Source organism: Mya arenaria, chromosome 16 (assembly GCF_026914265.1).
Source record: "Mya arenaria isolate MELC-2E11 chromosome 16, ASM2691426v1".
NCBI lineage: Eukaryota > Metazoa > Mollusca > Bivalvia > Myida > Myidae > Mya > Mya arenaria.
The window spans coordinates 45,209,081-45,226,165 of NC_069137.1; the positions used below are offsets into that span (position 1 = coordinate 45,209,081).

The following is a 17,085-nucleotide window of genomic DNA, read 5'->3' on the forward strand; positions in this document are numbered from 1 at the left end:
GCCACCGATGGTTCCGGTGATGGTCTGGGAGCTCGTGAACGTGCCGGTGTTACCCGTGCACTGGATCGTGGAGCAACAGTCGCCGGTGTTCTTCACCAGCGAGCATCCCAGGGGAAGATTGACGACATCCGCGCACCTGAGATGAACAGCAAGAGTGGTGTTTAACCTTCAGTTCTGCAACAATCATGCGCAAAGTGGTCCGAAAATTGGTTTAAGGAGAACAATATTTAATAAGCATATAGAGAGGTTTTTGAGCGATTTTTCGACCGTCTGTACCCTGTGCGTAGGAGTGCAAACAGCATTTAACTAAAGGTAAATAAAATATTTTCATACAACAAGTAAGCATGCTTCGTAAATTTGTCCTCAGTTGCATACCCTAGCAATGGTCAAATAATCTTACTTTTTCTGACATCTGTAGAATCCATAGGCGGCGTTATCGCATACACATTCCAGTTCACATCCGTCGTCCCATCGCTGGCCTTGGTAGTAGGCCACGCCGTTGTATATGCACACGTCTGTACAGAAAATACAGCGAGACGTCAACCGTAAGTACAATAAACGTTTGAATGGTAATATTTAATTCCATGTCATTTTTGGCATGAAAGTTGCAATTGAAATTACTTCTCACTTGAAAATGGTGAAATGTATAAATAACCATATAGATATGCCGGCGTTTTCACAGGGGCAGGGTGCGCTGCTTTGACACAACCCTTTGAATACGCCCCTCCCCCTATTTTTTATAAAAAATCCCAGGCTTATCAATAATGATTTGGGAACTGTTACTAATGATATTTTTATAACTTTTATTCGATTATCTTTGTAAAAGAGCCACGTTTAAAAGGGATGTTTTTTATTGAAATATAAGTCCACAGCAATAACATCAAGTTTATAATCTTAACAAACGGTTACACTCACCGTTTGGTCCCGGGGTCGGAGTTCCATCTGGAAATCAAGACGTTAAACGTTAAACACAGACCACGCCGTCGATACAGTCTCATCTCAAGGGGTGTAAACACTCTCTCAAACGAATTGTCGTGTATCTTTTACGATATGTTGATCAAATCATAGCGTATGGATTCGCCAAAACTCATACAAATTTTACTAAGGATTCTCTGTGGCATCGCATCTCAACGTAACCCGGCCCAAGTCGCCAATGTTTCTTGTTTATATGAATAAGTTCACTACAGTTAATTGTACATTAGTGTTGTGTGTATATAAGAAGGACTTTATCATCGTAAACAATACCTTTATACTGCCAAAAGAAAACAGCAACTGTCAATAACTTCGACAATATTTGTGTTTGTGTTAGTGATCAAAATTATATTCAGCCAAAAGAGAAGAAGGTTTTTTTCAAGTTTTTCAATTCATTTATTTCAGAAATCTGCGGCCAGCCGTTAATGATTATCAGGAGGTGAAGCGGTAAATATAAACAGAGGCTGACCCAGTATTGTTAGTATATACATTCACAAAATATATGGCAATGTAACTGCGACGCACCAAACTATTTTTGTTAGTACATAGTTCAAGCATAAACCATAAATTGGTTTCAATATACCAACCATTCAGAACTCCACGGCCATTTTTATCGAAAACGACGGTGCCTCGGATGTATGCCGGTAAATCAGTAAAAGTACATGTAGTTCGTTACATTTTGAATTTAATCATTAATTAAATGTAGTGTTATACCTTGTATGTGTTGGTCTTAATTTAAACCGATTGTCCGTGAAGTGTATAATTGCAAATATAATTTAGATTTCTAAGAGTAAAGTCATTAAGTTTAACTGCTAAATTAAATTACTACGTGATCTACTTGCAGCGGACTGAAACCCCCCGGATTTCTGACATTGTTAACCGTCCATATACATCCGAGGTTGTTTTCCGATAATAATGACCGAGGAACTCCAAATGTATACCAACCACAGAATCCGCAGTAATGGGTACACTGATCATGTGCCCAGGCCACATAGTTCGCATCGGCGCATGTTGCCTGGCCATAGGACGCACAGTTAGGAATCTTATCGGTACATGGCACCGGCGTTGTCACTTGAAGGGCCCCTGGAAAAGAAACATGTGATATAAAGTAAGTTGTATTAAATTGAAACTCTTATTCAAAATCAATACAAACACATGTCTATCAAACATACATTTTGACTGATTAACCTCAAAGTAGTTACTAAATAATGCATTTATGGAAAATATTAATTACAGGTAAGGCCTAAAAAAAAAATTGTTTGGTTAGGGTTACATCCTTTTCAAAAATAGGTAGGGAAGGTAGGCTTTTTTTTTATTTATTTTTTTTAGGCTTTATATAAGAATGTCATTTTCATCATTGGAGAATGGTGTTAAAGTTATCTTCTATATAAGCAATTAAGGTTTTAAAGTACATATTGAAAAGCAAAAAAAAAAAATTTACTATATGTTATTTTTGTGCATCAATACGTATGGTCTTAATATAAAAACCAATTGATGAATAGTGTAATCTCTAAATGCAAGACTGTGAAACGCCCAAGTCCAACCTGTTTAAGATATTTAATTTACAAATAAGATACTTTCCTATAAGGTTAGTTTGAAATAAACTAATTGATATATTTTGGTCAATTATAATCTGTTAGAAAAATAGACATTTATTTGTTTATTTTTGCTGTACACAAAGGATTCCAAAACAATATGAGGACATCAGGATTTCAGGGATTTTCAATTTTCCAGAATAAATCAAATAAAGATTTCGATACACAAGACCGGAAAATAAATCAAAGTAATAAATATTTTATTAATAAATCGTAAAAATTACCTTATTCTGTTCACAGAACTCGATATCATGGAATCTTCCAGACGGCGTAGGGTTCTGACAGTTGTAACAGATTGGACCTCTTTGGGCAGGATAGTCTGAAAGGAAATACTTTACTGATAGTTAAATCATTCCGTTTCATTATCATTATAAACATTTGGTTACCATTCAATGTACATTTCATTGTAATTTATGTAGCATTAACATCGCTGAAAACCGATGGAAGCAGAGTTGATTTTCTTTGTATCTGGCTTATACAAGGAAATATTTGCGTTATTTAGCATATTTGTGACACGAGTATGTATGTGGTAAGGATGCAGGTCTACGTGTAGAGCAATTAGCTACGTCTAGAATGGCAATTATTCATCTAAGTTAAACAAAATGTTTTTCATAATATTCATCAAGTCACTCACTTGAAAAATTTTAATATATCATCGTAAAGAATTTGTTTCTGTCTCAATTGCGTTCTGGTTCGAGAAGGTCCCGGCCTAGGCGAATGTGAGTTTCGTTACTGGTCACCAAGTTAAGTTAACTTTATTGTAGAATCCGCATTGCAGGTTACGTGATTACAAAGATCAATGTCACAACAATATGTACACCGGCTGCTTTGAGATACAGAAGTGATGTTCGTACATGTCTGAAAGGATACATACGACTTCGTATTGCAAAGTCAATGACTTAAAACTTTACTAGAGAAATAATGAATAATTGTGACAAGTGGACTATAGTTAAACATAGTTTGATATTGCACAAGCAATACTTCACCTAAACAAGAAAACCATATCTTTTTAAAAGAATCAAACGAACAAAAAGGCAAGATGTGAAATAAGGCATGATCATCATCGCAGAAATAATCGCGTATAACTCGTTATATTTAAATGTCGGGGTAACCGCCGTGTCACGGTCGGGGAGAATTACATAAAACACTCGATTGGGGTTTAGACCGGTTCGTGAGTGTTTCACCTGATGCTTAATTATGATATACCTACAGTGCTTGGGGAACTTCTGAGATCGTACACGATCTCTCCTAATTCATTGGCCTGACGCTGAACAATGCAAAGCTGTTAAATAATGGTTAAATAACGTATTTATAACCTTTACAATAAAATTTAATATCCATATATTGATCAAAGTACATACAACCTTTTCACGTTCATAATTTTACTTATACGATTAATTAATAATCAATTAGTCTCATTATTTCGACAAACATACAACGCAAACTGCAGGGAAAAGCCGTCAATGCAGTGAACTAGAAACACACACGTTTGAACACCACATACACAAATACGACAAACTGATCACATACAATCGAAAGAGGATTACAACTAACCTTAGATATAATGCCTAATCTTAAACCAACCTTGGAACCAGGAGTAACGTAAACAGGAATCAAACACCTAAATAAGTACGTACTTAATCTACACGAAATGCTAAATATTAAAAACCAAATCCACAGTTCCATCGTCCTACGAGCCTTAAACACCAAATCTGATCATGCGCACTAAAAGTCTTATCAATTTGAGTAAACAAATATGACTCTATAAACACGACAGAACTTGTGCCTAAAGTGTCGTCGAGGCCAAAGAAAGATCACGATATCAAATAAAAAATGCCAGGTTAAATGTCTATTGCGCAACTACGATTAGATTTGTACTTTACCATACATTAATGCAAAATATTAATGTCCACAATTGAGATTGCAAAAAAATGATACGACATTGTTTTAAAGCAATATCATTTTGATTTTCAAACGAAAATAATGTGTACACAATGAGGTGACAACTATTTTGAGTGAAACGTTTGAGTGTTTTCAATAGTGGAATTTAGGCCACAAAGCTATTATTGTCTTTGTGTCCGTTTGCATCAAACTTAGGAGTATGTAATCTATATTGAATTACTGTAACCATTCCTTCCATACACCATGCATGCACTTATTAGTTATTTATAAAAAGGTCGCTTCATTTTTTTATAAATGAGGAGATTATACACGACTGTAATGCAACGGGATTTAAGTTACCATAAAAATTAAAGAATGCAATTGCGATATTGTTTTTACCAAAAGAAAGCAAGTATATATACGAGATGAATAGTATGTGATCTATACGATTGCAAATAATAAAAGTACCAACGATCAGTATTTATGCACAAAGCTACAGAAACAAGCTCAGTAGCAAAAAGTTTAAACATAAACCCGGTTTAATGGCACTGGGTAAACGCCAAAGACATAACATTAACTCACAAACAAGAAACATGGAAGAACAGCACAAAACTCCACAAACAGCACAGTGCATACAAACTATATATATACAAACTAGGTATGTTTATCAAAGATTGTTAGGTACCGCATTGGAACGGTCAGTAAAATGTAAATTTACTGGGGGCTTAAAGCAGTTTAAGTGCACAAACCCATTCTTATCCAAACGATCCTAAGCAAAGAAAAAACGTAAAAGGTAAATCTTATCAAAGTTTGCATTAACTTGAAGAAACTTAAGAATTACAAAAATTATAACTTATAGGTAAACCTCAAGTACTTCTTTGATAAGAGATCCCAACTCTTTCTGCAGATGGAGAAGCACCCCATGCAAAAATATTTCAAAAGTACGATGCAGTCATGAACAGATTATGTTATTCAAGTTCAAGCAGTTGAACGTATGTTCAATTAATGACTTAACAGTTAACATTGACTGTTTTATCGAACATTACCTGATTCTATTCATCGTAAAACTGCAAATACCAACAAGTTTATTACTTTCTTAATCAGCGCAACATTTCCAAATAAGGATCAATTTCTTCTGTTTTGGAGTCAGAGAGAAAAGTTACGAATAATAACCATGGGTATAACTCGTAGCTCCTTATGCTCATCATTTTAAAAATGTACGATGTACATACACTTGCTCTTAATCTCTACTTTAATTAACCGCTTTCTCTCAAAATAAGGCAACACCAGATTTATGCAACTATGCCTGCAACACTACTTTTGGCATGTGTTGGTATGTTTATGTTTTCGTATTTTACCTCTTTGTTAAAGAGATCTTCTTGTATATATTAGCTTCATGTATTTCTCGATATTTATTGATTCAGTTCAACATGGCAGCATTTAAACGTTCTTTTTATCGTTATTAAATTTGAAATTCCATGCGATATTCATCGCTATGCATGACCTTTTCTCATACCTTGTTGAAACCGTTCTGAGGCAGAAGTCATGCGGCATCTTAGCAAACATTTCAACTTCTGGAAATTTCCCCATTTATCAAAATAATCGGTCAAAATCGGTGATTGACACCATAAAACAATTAATCCATTACCGATTGCATGTAAAAAAGGTGATCAGTTTTACCATTATTTTCGCGAATAGGAATTTCTTTATCAAATATATTGCATTTTAAGCGGTTATATAATCCTTGATAAGAAGGAAGAATGCTTGTGTACAGATTATTACTTAAACGTATCAAAATATGTCAAAATCAGTATAAAAGAGAATATGTTGTCTAAATGTTGTTGTCAAACAGCCCGAACACATAACTATCCAAAAAAGCTGTTGACGGAGAAGATGTTGCTTAGATCAAAAGCTAATGGAGATGGCAAAGGAGCTTCTTCAAACGACTATGGACTTCAATAAAGCTTCACTTCGGAGGCTTTGAATTTATCATGGCCGAGTTGGAAATGCAGTCAAATTGAGGCTGAGTGGCATATCATGTTCGATGAGCTGATGTAAGGGCTACATGATACCACTATACTTAATTACTTAGTTACTAAATGGATAAAACAGTGTTGACTCATGGATTTAGGTTGGCTATCACTATATTCCATTTCTTAAACAACTAACACAGTCTTTTTTAAGGAAAGAAGTCTTAATATAAGCTCTAAGCTATCTCTTCAATTCTTACCCAGTATACTTGTAACATGCTGATATATTAGCAACATATGAATAAATTCTGTTTTAAACCAGCACAGTCTTTTCGTTCAAAGTGGTCCATTTATTCTTCGCATTGTCTGTGAAGCCATTATAAATGCGTACGTCGATAAAATGTCAACCCTACCTTATGTGAAATCGATGAAAACACTTCGCCTCTAACTTTTCCCGGAAACAGCAATACATTTCATCCGTTGTTTTTGTTGTAGTTAACATTAATACAAATGTAATATGGAAGCTAATAAATCCGCCTTTGATTATTTTAATTAGTCATACCTCAAAGCAGCTTTTGAGTATTTATCCTGGGGAATGTATCATGTACCTTCTTCTTTGTTCGTGACGAGCCTTATCCATTGCGTTATTGGTCTATGAAAATAATCGACTATAATACTCACAGACGAAGAAGGAATATAAAATTACAGACCGTCACGTAGTAGCATCATTGAAACACGTTTGTACAACAATATACCTTTACTTGATACTAAACTGAATCCTACTCTTAACCTTATTGTACTTATAGTCCGGTATTGTTCATGACAGGGATATTATATTCAAAATGCAGAGGTGTTACGCGAGATATTGTCAATTCTGTAGAAGTGACAGCGGCGGGTGCCCGTTCCTCTATTTTTTGATGTAAATCACGCCGTATAAATTGAGTTCAATGCCAAAGGCAATATGCTATCATTTGTAGACTTTACCTGCATGGCGCAAACTCACAATTAAACAACGAACGATTTTCACTTCTAAAAACAACTTTGATTTCAATCCATGAGAGCATTACAATCAATTTCATTACACCGACATATTTTAGACGGAAATTGATGTATACATTGTTTGAAAATAAGCGTTGTTTGATCGAGTGTTCAATATTTCGCTAAAATTAACAACGTTATTAACGTCATCATTTTCAGCTCGAACATTGTTACTTTTCTGAAAGTTTATTGGATACACTTGGCCATGTTATCTGTTGTATATTAAGCAACATTTTAGACAAGTGTTTCCGCTGCACTGTTTATATTCAAATATGTGAGCACATAATCGATTAAGTCACGTTTGAGAGTTAAAAACAATGCCGTTAATCACGTTGGTAACTTTAACAAGCATCTGAACAATCGGCCAATTGTTAAAAATAGTTTAGATAAATTGTTGAGTTTAGTAACACGAAAAGTCACTGATCTAGACAAAAATCGTATCTAGATCATACTTTTGCATGATTTTGAAAACAAAATAACAATTGAAATATTTGAATAGTGCTTAAATGTACGATTATAGAAAACATGTTAAATGCTCTTTGAAACTCCTTCTTAAGAGATTTGACAAAAAGTGATGAGTGGTGTGTGGTCTTTTCAGATAATTGTACATGCAGTTATTGAACCAGCCAAACTGTTGTGCACAGTTGTCGTTTGCTGGTCACTATTGTCCCCGTTGCCCCCGTTCAGGTTGAAGGCCGGTGGTTGATATCCAAATAAAAGCCCACGCTACAGTCAATTGGATAGCATCAACAGCTGATGTTGAGCTCTTACGGGTTTTTTAACTAGTTCAAAGAGTCACGTTACATAACGACATTTTAATTCTCATAAGGAATTCAAAAGAATCAAGACATATCTGACATGGTTCCTCCTTTATAGTATCCATTCCTTCTGAAATATTGGTTTTATACTAGCACGCTGATGTGTTATTAAAAAGAATACACATTCTTGATTCAACCGCGAAATTGATTATAAAAAATAATATGTATTGATACATAGGTTCATGTTAAGGTTTTCTGCACATTGTTTGTCTCTCGTTAGGTGAATTTAAGGCATTGCACGTTTAAAAAGAGTCCTTGTTAAAATGGTTGACTACCAGGTTTGTCCCGGTAGTTTAAATACTATTTGTATTCAGTCTCCCGCGTTTTTCTACAACTAACTATTTACAATACTTCTGTTTGGGCTAGAAATGCTTTTATTTTAATATTTGCTATGTGGTAGTTCAGAATGGAGTACCTCTCCGTTATCGCTAATGCTAAATACACCAACATATTTATGATAAAACTGGATTAGCAAGTCACACAAATGTTTGGAAATCTCCAACAAACGATTTACAATACTTCTGTTTGGACTAGAAATGTTTTTTTTTAAATTTGCTATGTGTAAGTTCAGAATGGAGTACCTCTCCTTCGTCGCTAATGTTAAATACACCAACATATGTTTGACACAACTGGATTAGCAAGTCACACAAATGTTTGGAAATAAACAGTATTGCTTAATTAAATCAGTGGAAATAGGTCAAATTTTGTAAGTTTCTGGAATGAGCTAACACTTGCAACAATCACGTTTAATCTGAACTTCTCATTCGAAACATCATTTTAGACGTCTTCAGTCTTTGGTGTTGTGTAAATGAGCTATAATAAAAATATCCACTGGTGTAGGGACCATTCAGGATAGTGTGGAAGCAGCCATTGAACCACCAGCCTCCTCCATATCTGCCTGCACAGTTATAATACCGGTTGTCCACGTCCCTGTCATATGCTGAAAACGCCTGGTGGTTCATATCAAGATTATTGCCAGTGTTGGACAGAAGCCAATAATAGGACACTGCAAATATAGGGTGTATCCATATAATACCATTATCATTAAAACTCTTTAAAAGTGTTGGAATTTGAATAAAGAATATAAAAAAATAAACCTATTGTAAACACATTATAATTTAATTTCATACATAAAGATGAGTTAATTTTTAACTTAAAGTCTATTGATGCAATCTAGTGTAGAGATAAAAAAACGATATTTTTGTGCTTTTTAAATGTGCCAGCGCAGAATTATTTAAAAACAAATATGGCAAGTAATTCTTATCTGTGCATGAATCATACCATAATATATGTTTAAATAATAAACCAACTCCTAGTAACTTATAGGACTGATATACTGAGCAATGGTAAATAATTCTGTTTTATATACACTGATATTAACTTACTTAAGCTATGTACAAATCTGATTTATAATATGCCATTATGACCACTTAAACGGCATAACATGGTTGCATTCAGACGTACTTTATCAACACAATAAATCAACTCCTGGCAAATATCACGAATAACTTACTTCCACCTGAGTTGATTCTCCTATTAACGTTAAAGTTGTACTGGTCTGGTGGAGAAATATAAAAACCCGAGTACTCGTCAAATCCAGTGGTTCCGTTTGGTAAACTCACATCCAGGCGTAACGTCATGTTAGCCCGGCTTGTCATTAAGTGAATAAGACCCAAACCTGTGAGATAAAATAAATTTAATTTACATTTTCAATGGTGTGGGATGTGTACTCGTGTTCGGATGTTATAGGATATGGGTACGAACATTTCTATATTTAGTAACACCAAAACAATGTACAATGTTTCTTAGAGTGAAAAGTATTTGTACATATTGCATTGCACAGTGCGTCTTATTGTAAAGACAAATAATACAGACAGTAAGGTAAACACAGAATATGCCATTCATCGAACAGACCATACAATGTTTATAAGCATTGAAACTCACTATTTTAGTTTATTCGTAAATAAACACTTAATCTCAGTTAGTGTTACTAACGTTACGCATACCACTTAAAACCCTTACGTCAAATTAAATGTTTGTAAACAGCCATTTTTTTAATTTCTGTGATTTTTCTGAGATGTTTTGTGATGTTATATTTATGTGTTACAATTATAACAAATTGTAGCAATTCATTATCGCTTTTTTATACGAGAAAATGTTTCGTTTTCGTAAGAACACACCTGTCCAAAATTCGCCATCAAATGAGCCAAATCCCCTCTCGTATTCCACAAAGCTCCTGTTGAAGGCAACAGAACCATCCCAGCGTCTTTGAAACACCTATATATTGAAAGCATGATTATTACAAACTGTTTGTATATTTAAAGTCCTGGATAATGCATTGAGCATAAATGCTCTCAAAACGTTTTTGAAGACGCCGAGATAGAATATATGGCATACACGGCATCTTTTCTGGAGTTTAGTGAGACGAAACACGACATGTTTTCATTGTGTTGTCGTACTTGTCGTGCCAATCTTGTACGATGTACACTTCACTTCAAGTAACCCACACATACTCGTTTTCATACAAGTGGTTTCCAACCTCTTCATATTTTTTTTGAAACATTTGTTTGTATATCCTACATTCAAATGCACGAATATTTATTGACCTGGCTCTTAAAAACATTATCGTTTATAGAAGCTGCTATTCATTAACAGTACAAATATTGTCAGCGTACCCTTAATTTAAACAAAACATACTTACCGTCCACCCTCCACCTTCTGTATCCATATCACAGTACACCTCCACCTCCCTGTGCGTGTTCCAGGGCGTGATTCTGTACACACCAGACCCGCGCGACAGGCCCAGTTTTAATACTTCGCTGCAGTCATCTGTTGAGTAAATAATGACGAAACTATTTCTATACAGTTTTATTATAATAATTGGTTTAAAAAATGTAACATAATAGTTGGATTAAAAAGATTGACTATTCATAAACTGTGGAATATGTTTGGATGTTTTCATATGTATATCAGAATTTTTTAACTTTCTCAGTTCCGTTTGTCACGTAATCAAGGTCTAAGGAATATGCTATATATTTTCATCCCCACATGTGAATTTTGTAGCAGTATTGGTTCAAGTAATTCTTAAATGTAAATTCACTGTCTAACATTTCTTTCTTTGAATGGAACGTTATACTTTTCAGTAATATAAGTTAACTGTGAATGCCGATGAATAAAAGGTTGTTTCTATTTGTAGCATGGGTGTACACGAAGGTAACACGAACATTTGTATCGTATAAAGGGAACATTTACTTATGCTACATAATTGGATGTTACAGAGGCTTCCCGTGCAACATTCATGGCAGGATGGTTGTTGTCGTGTTTCAATTGAGCGACCGACGATTCCAGGCACATTACCCGATAGTGTTCACATCTGTAAAGAGAAAACCCAACAAATCTAGAATAGCAGTTCAAAATGTGCTATACTTTAATGAAAGATAGACAGGCTGTTAAGCATAGTAGAAGTAAATCATGAATGTGATTGTCCTTTAATCCATGCAGTTTCATAATTTTTCGATGACATAGAGAAACGTTATCAACAATGTCGTCGTGAGTTGAATTGTGCCTATTAACAAAGTTAGCCTTTTTGAATACTGCTTACAAATAATCCGGTCATATATTATAATACACCATCAACATTATCGGTTATAACTGTTTATTTATCGAAACTAAATGTAGTGATTCAGAAAATAGAATTCAAGAAACAGTTATAATAATTTGTTGACAAAACCTTTTGCCATATTCCAAAAGATGTTTAGTCTATTTATTGTATTATTTTGTGTAAAGATACCACCACGAGATATTGTTGACATGTAAATCATTCTGGTATCTGGAACCATTGCTTATTTAATTACACGTTCGCTATGCAATGTGCATCACAAGTCAAACTCCGACTTAATTATTTTTGACTCAGAAACGTTTACACATATGCACGGACACAATTGGTATTCTAGTTAAATATTGCTATTTAAAAGGAATGAAAAACGATGTGACTATTTCATTATGTTATGTATGCCCTATGTAAAATTACTTAGTTGTATCAATAAGTCAATTATTTCCATTTTATATTTGTAAAATAAATAAAGAATTCCAAATAATAGATTATCAAAATTAGTGATAAGTCTTTCATCGATAACATGTGTACACGCTGATAGAAAAATAACTCAAAGTTATATACTCAGTAATTATAAATGAAAACATGCTTTTAATGCAATGTTCATAATGAGGAAGTATAACTGTAATGTACTGAAGATACAAATAAATAACAACTCACTTTGCTGCTTAGACATCCCATGTAATATGAAACATCATGCGCTGTAACTGTTCTTTCCATAAAGCATGACTGGAAAAATAGCTAACTATGTATTTGTATATATATTTTTGGACGTACACATTATTTCTACAAGCTTCAAGTTTGATATTTCAATATACAATCTTTCATTTTCGTAATGTTTGTTTTTAGCCATAACATAATTCCACATATTAAGTTTGTTGATATTTAAATATCCATATTTTCGTAACATTACCCTAACCTGTCCCAAGCCACACAGTTGTGTCTGGTTGCATGTTGATGGCGTCTTTACATTCTTGCAACTGTAACAATCGAGGGCTTAAACAAATCAAAATTACAATATCAAGTGTGTAAAGTAGAATGAAATATGACAAGTTATGCAACTTGCTCATTGATCACAAATGTTGAAGTTGTATGTTGGTTAACTGCGATTGTCTTGACCACATACGCTATCACTCATTTTAAGGAAGATCAAATGGAATAGGCTAATTATGAGTACCCCAGCTTCAAAAGGAAATGTTGATGTTAGATTAATTTTATTTATTATTTTTTCAGGCTCCGTAAGATTATTACGGATACACAATAAGTTTAGATATTAAATTAATATATTTAAATATTGATACATCCGTTTCTTTTGAGAGGCGGACATGTGTGTGTTATAACCATGATACAGTGAACCGCGGCAAGCAAAGCTGGATTTTATAGTATCATGACATTATCAAATAATACTAAATCTGAATTTCATGCAATTGAAAATAAATCTGCAGTTCCTAGCTTCCATTTGGTACTTTGAATTCCGTTTGAAAAGAAGAATAAATACTATAATGAAGTCGGCTACAAGTCACAATAAAAGCAGAATTTTTCTATGATTATTTTCGTATAGCGTGGCGTCAAACCTATTTTTCATTAGGGCATCAGTGATCAGGAAAGAAACGTATAAATAGCACGATTGGTTTAAATTTTACCCATTTGTGTCCAATACATGTGTTGTGAATTAAATCTGAGAGTTTGTGTCTTTCACGAATTTGGGAGTTTTATTCTTTAACAAATCATTAAATTGGGGCAATGGCCTTTCAGTAAGTCAACTATTTGGGAACTTCCCATTTTTCGATTTGAGACCTGTATTTATTTAAAAATGACTATGTTTGGAATTGCAGGCGTTTGTATTGACTAAGAATGTCGCTATCTTCTGCTTTCATTTCTGTGAAAGCCATTGGCCTGGCTGGCACTTATTTACTAGTTGGATCAATTAATTGTAGCCAACGCCATACAAAATGTCTGCGTGTAATGATGACAACGTCATACTAGAAGGCTCAGTATATTGCGGACATTGTCATACTAGTTGGCTCAGTAAATTGTTGACAATATCATACTAGTTTGCTCAGTATATTGTGGACAACGTCATACTAGTTGGCTCAGTATATTGTGGACAACGTTATACTAGTTGGTCCGATATATTGTGGACAATGTCATTCTATCTTGCTTCGATATTGTAGACAATGTCATATGAGTTTGCTCAGTATAGTGTGAACAACGTCATACTAGTTTGCCCTATATATTGTGGACAATGTCATTCTAGCTTACTTGGTATATTGTGGACAATCACATATGAGTTGGCTCGGTATATTGTGGACAACGTCATACTAGTTTGCTCAGTATATTTTTGACAATGTCATGTAAGTCGGCTCAATGTATTGTGGACAACATCTTACTAGCTGGCCCAGTGTAATGTGGACAATGTCATTCTAGCTTGCTTAGTATATCATGGACACTTTCATGCCGACTTCAATGATCTATACCTTCCGAGTGTATATTGAAATCGTGATATTTTTTCCATTTTTTCAGTCTGTTGCCCTTGCGATACATTGTAAAGTAATGCTAAGTCTGCCATATATCCATAAAGGACCATGTTTAGTATTGGGGCGTTTTCTATCTTTACTTGTTTATCATTCGTTTCATCATAGTATTTGAAAATAAAACAATTGCTGCATTTTAGTTTTTGTATTTGTCTTGGTTAATATTTGTATTTGTCTCGACCTGATAAAACTGTACCAACCTCTGTCCATTTCTTTTGTATGTGAAATTTGCATTCATTTTAGTCCCTTGTGAAATACAATAGTTTTAAGGCTAATATTTACATCTATCTGTGCGTATTCAAGACTGGTGGCCTTTTTTAAAAATGGTAAAAAAGTTGTTTCTAAATTTATTAAAAAGTCATTTACCCGATGAGGAAGATGGCGTCGTTTGTGGAACAGATGCTGGAAAAATTGATCTTATATGGATGTGTTGTTTTCAAAATATTTCGACACGGTTCTGATTGTCTGCTTTCTTGTCAACAAAAGTAAAGTAGTTATTCTAATTCAACGTTAAATTACTCGACAACCATTTCATAAGTCTTTATGAAAACAACAACACTAGAGAGACAAGAAATGTCTTTGATAACAAAAATGCATTTATAAAAGTAAATGAAAAAATATCGAATGGCACGTTACTAGAACATATACATATACCGAAGCTCATTATTTTCAAATTCCTGTATTTATGTGGCAAACCCAGTAAATTTAGATTTGGAAAAAAACAAACGCAAAAACAGCGAAAGATGCATGTGTCGTTAACGATTTAGGTTGTCTTGAGAGGTGTGCTACAGTATTCGCAACTTGTTCCACTTCATAAATATTATTACACAATGTTTTCGAAAAACGTTTACATTACTCACAGCATCTGTTACACATAACAGGACACGTGACCTCTGCGAGAATGGGGTCTTGACAGAGTTGTGGGTTGGTCTGGCAGCCGGTTACATCCAGGTCCACGCATGAGCCAAAACTTGTGTCCACGTGCAGGCAAACCGCCAAAAGCAGTAGAATTGCTGCAATGAAAGCATTTCATTCTCAGACATATAACATGTACATTTTTCACAAAAGAATTTACGTGTTTAAGACTCCGTCGTCGAGATAATACCGCATTGGTATAATTTTATATTATAAATTATATTCCACATTATTGAAGTGTATAATATAGTCTGAATGAACTAAGCTAACCTTTCTCTTTGTCAGTTGACATAGCATTACTTTTTTCTGATTTAATATTATACGTTTATATGAAGACAGTCCTGCTTATCTTGAGTTCATGATCAGTTCGACCTTATTTGTGAAACTAGTACCATCTTACACGATATGTATAATTGAACCACATATTGATGAACTCTCTTATTTATTTTGGCAAACACGCTTTAGTGTTGACGCTCATGTCTCCATCATTGTGATTGGCAGACGGCTTCATTATAAATTTGGAATATCGTGAGAAATAAAGTAGCAATAAAGTTATCAATTTTGTGAGAAATAAATTTGTAATGTTATTTCTCAATATCGTGAAAAAAAAATTGTAATCTAAACTTTAATTGAAAGAAAGCTGCACTATAAAAATTTCAATATCGTAAGACTTTTGATGTCAGAGGTTTTGAAACTTTGTTCATTAATCACCATTTACAACTTTTTTTTGCGTGATTGGTATCCGAAAACGTATATAAATTACTGCGTCATTCATTTCATAGATATTTCGAGACGAATGAGAATATATTTTGGATTTGACAGACTACTCCCTCTTGATTTCGTTCGTGCCATTCACATCATGGAATACGCTTACAAAATCACGTATGTACACGTTTTTGGAAATTTTAAACAAAAATCAATTATTCAATTATGGTAGTGGCTTTATCAACGTTTATGAAATGACAGAGAGAGAGAAACTAAATGTATAGTGATATTCATCAAAATGTTAAAATACGTACTGGATAGCGACCTATTTTTCGCCCGTACCACTCTTTCACCCAACTGCAAAACAGTGAAAATGGAATATTTCTAACAAACCAGTCTGGCGTTTTATTGCGGCATCTTTCTCAAAGGGAAGCAACTCAAATTTGAATTAATTATTACATGTGTGTACGTGCATACGTTATCTCTCTTTGTAAGTGTCTACAGTTACAGAATCATAGAAAAAGCAGTTGTTTTAAAAATTGATGAGTAACAAAACGGATTAAAAATATTTAACAATAATTTAAAAGAGGCGCGTAATAAAACAAAAATGATGATTGGAAACTGTTTTTGTCTAATTTTGTCTAAATCGGCGAACTCAATTTATGTATCTTAGTTGAAAATAGATAAAAGTTTCCGCAATAGTCCGATCATTTTCTAGAAGCTAGCCTGAAATAATCGAAGACCTCGGTGTTTGACTTCAGCCGCTTTCCGTTTATAAACAAGCTATAACATGCTGACTATTAAAGACAGATGCAGGCGGAAAATCATGGGATTATATGCAAGCTTTTCCTCGAACATGTCAAGAGAAAAGAAGGTCGAAAAAGTTATCACCAAATCCGTCAAATGTATTAACACTCCACCATCATCGTCGAAGATAGTTGGTGACACATTGGATACATTAATTAATTGATCAATGCTGTCGTGCGATGTTAAATATATACTCGAGTCAATAATTGATCAGATAGTTTATGTTATACATGTTTG

At 34.1% G+C, this 17,085-nt stretch overlaps 1 protein-coding gene across 1 annotated transcript; it reads right to left on the reverse strand.

Moving 5' to 3' along the window:
• Positions 1 to 9,020: 9,020 nt before the first annotated feature.
• Positions 9,021 to 9,914, reverse strand: LOC128221704 (techylectin-5B-like). Its single transcript, XM_052930304.1, has 2 exons — positions 9,788 to 9,914; positions 9,021 to 9,280 (listed from the first exon to the last, which is right to left on the reverse strand). The coding sequence occupies exons 1-2, from the start codon at positions 9,912 to 9,914 to the stop codon at positions 9,021 to 9,023; spliced, it is 387 nt and encodes a 128-aa protein (XP_052786264.1).
• Between the last annotated feature and the right edge of the window lie 7,171 nt (positions 9,915 to 17,085).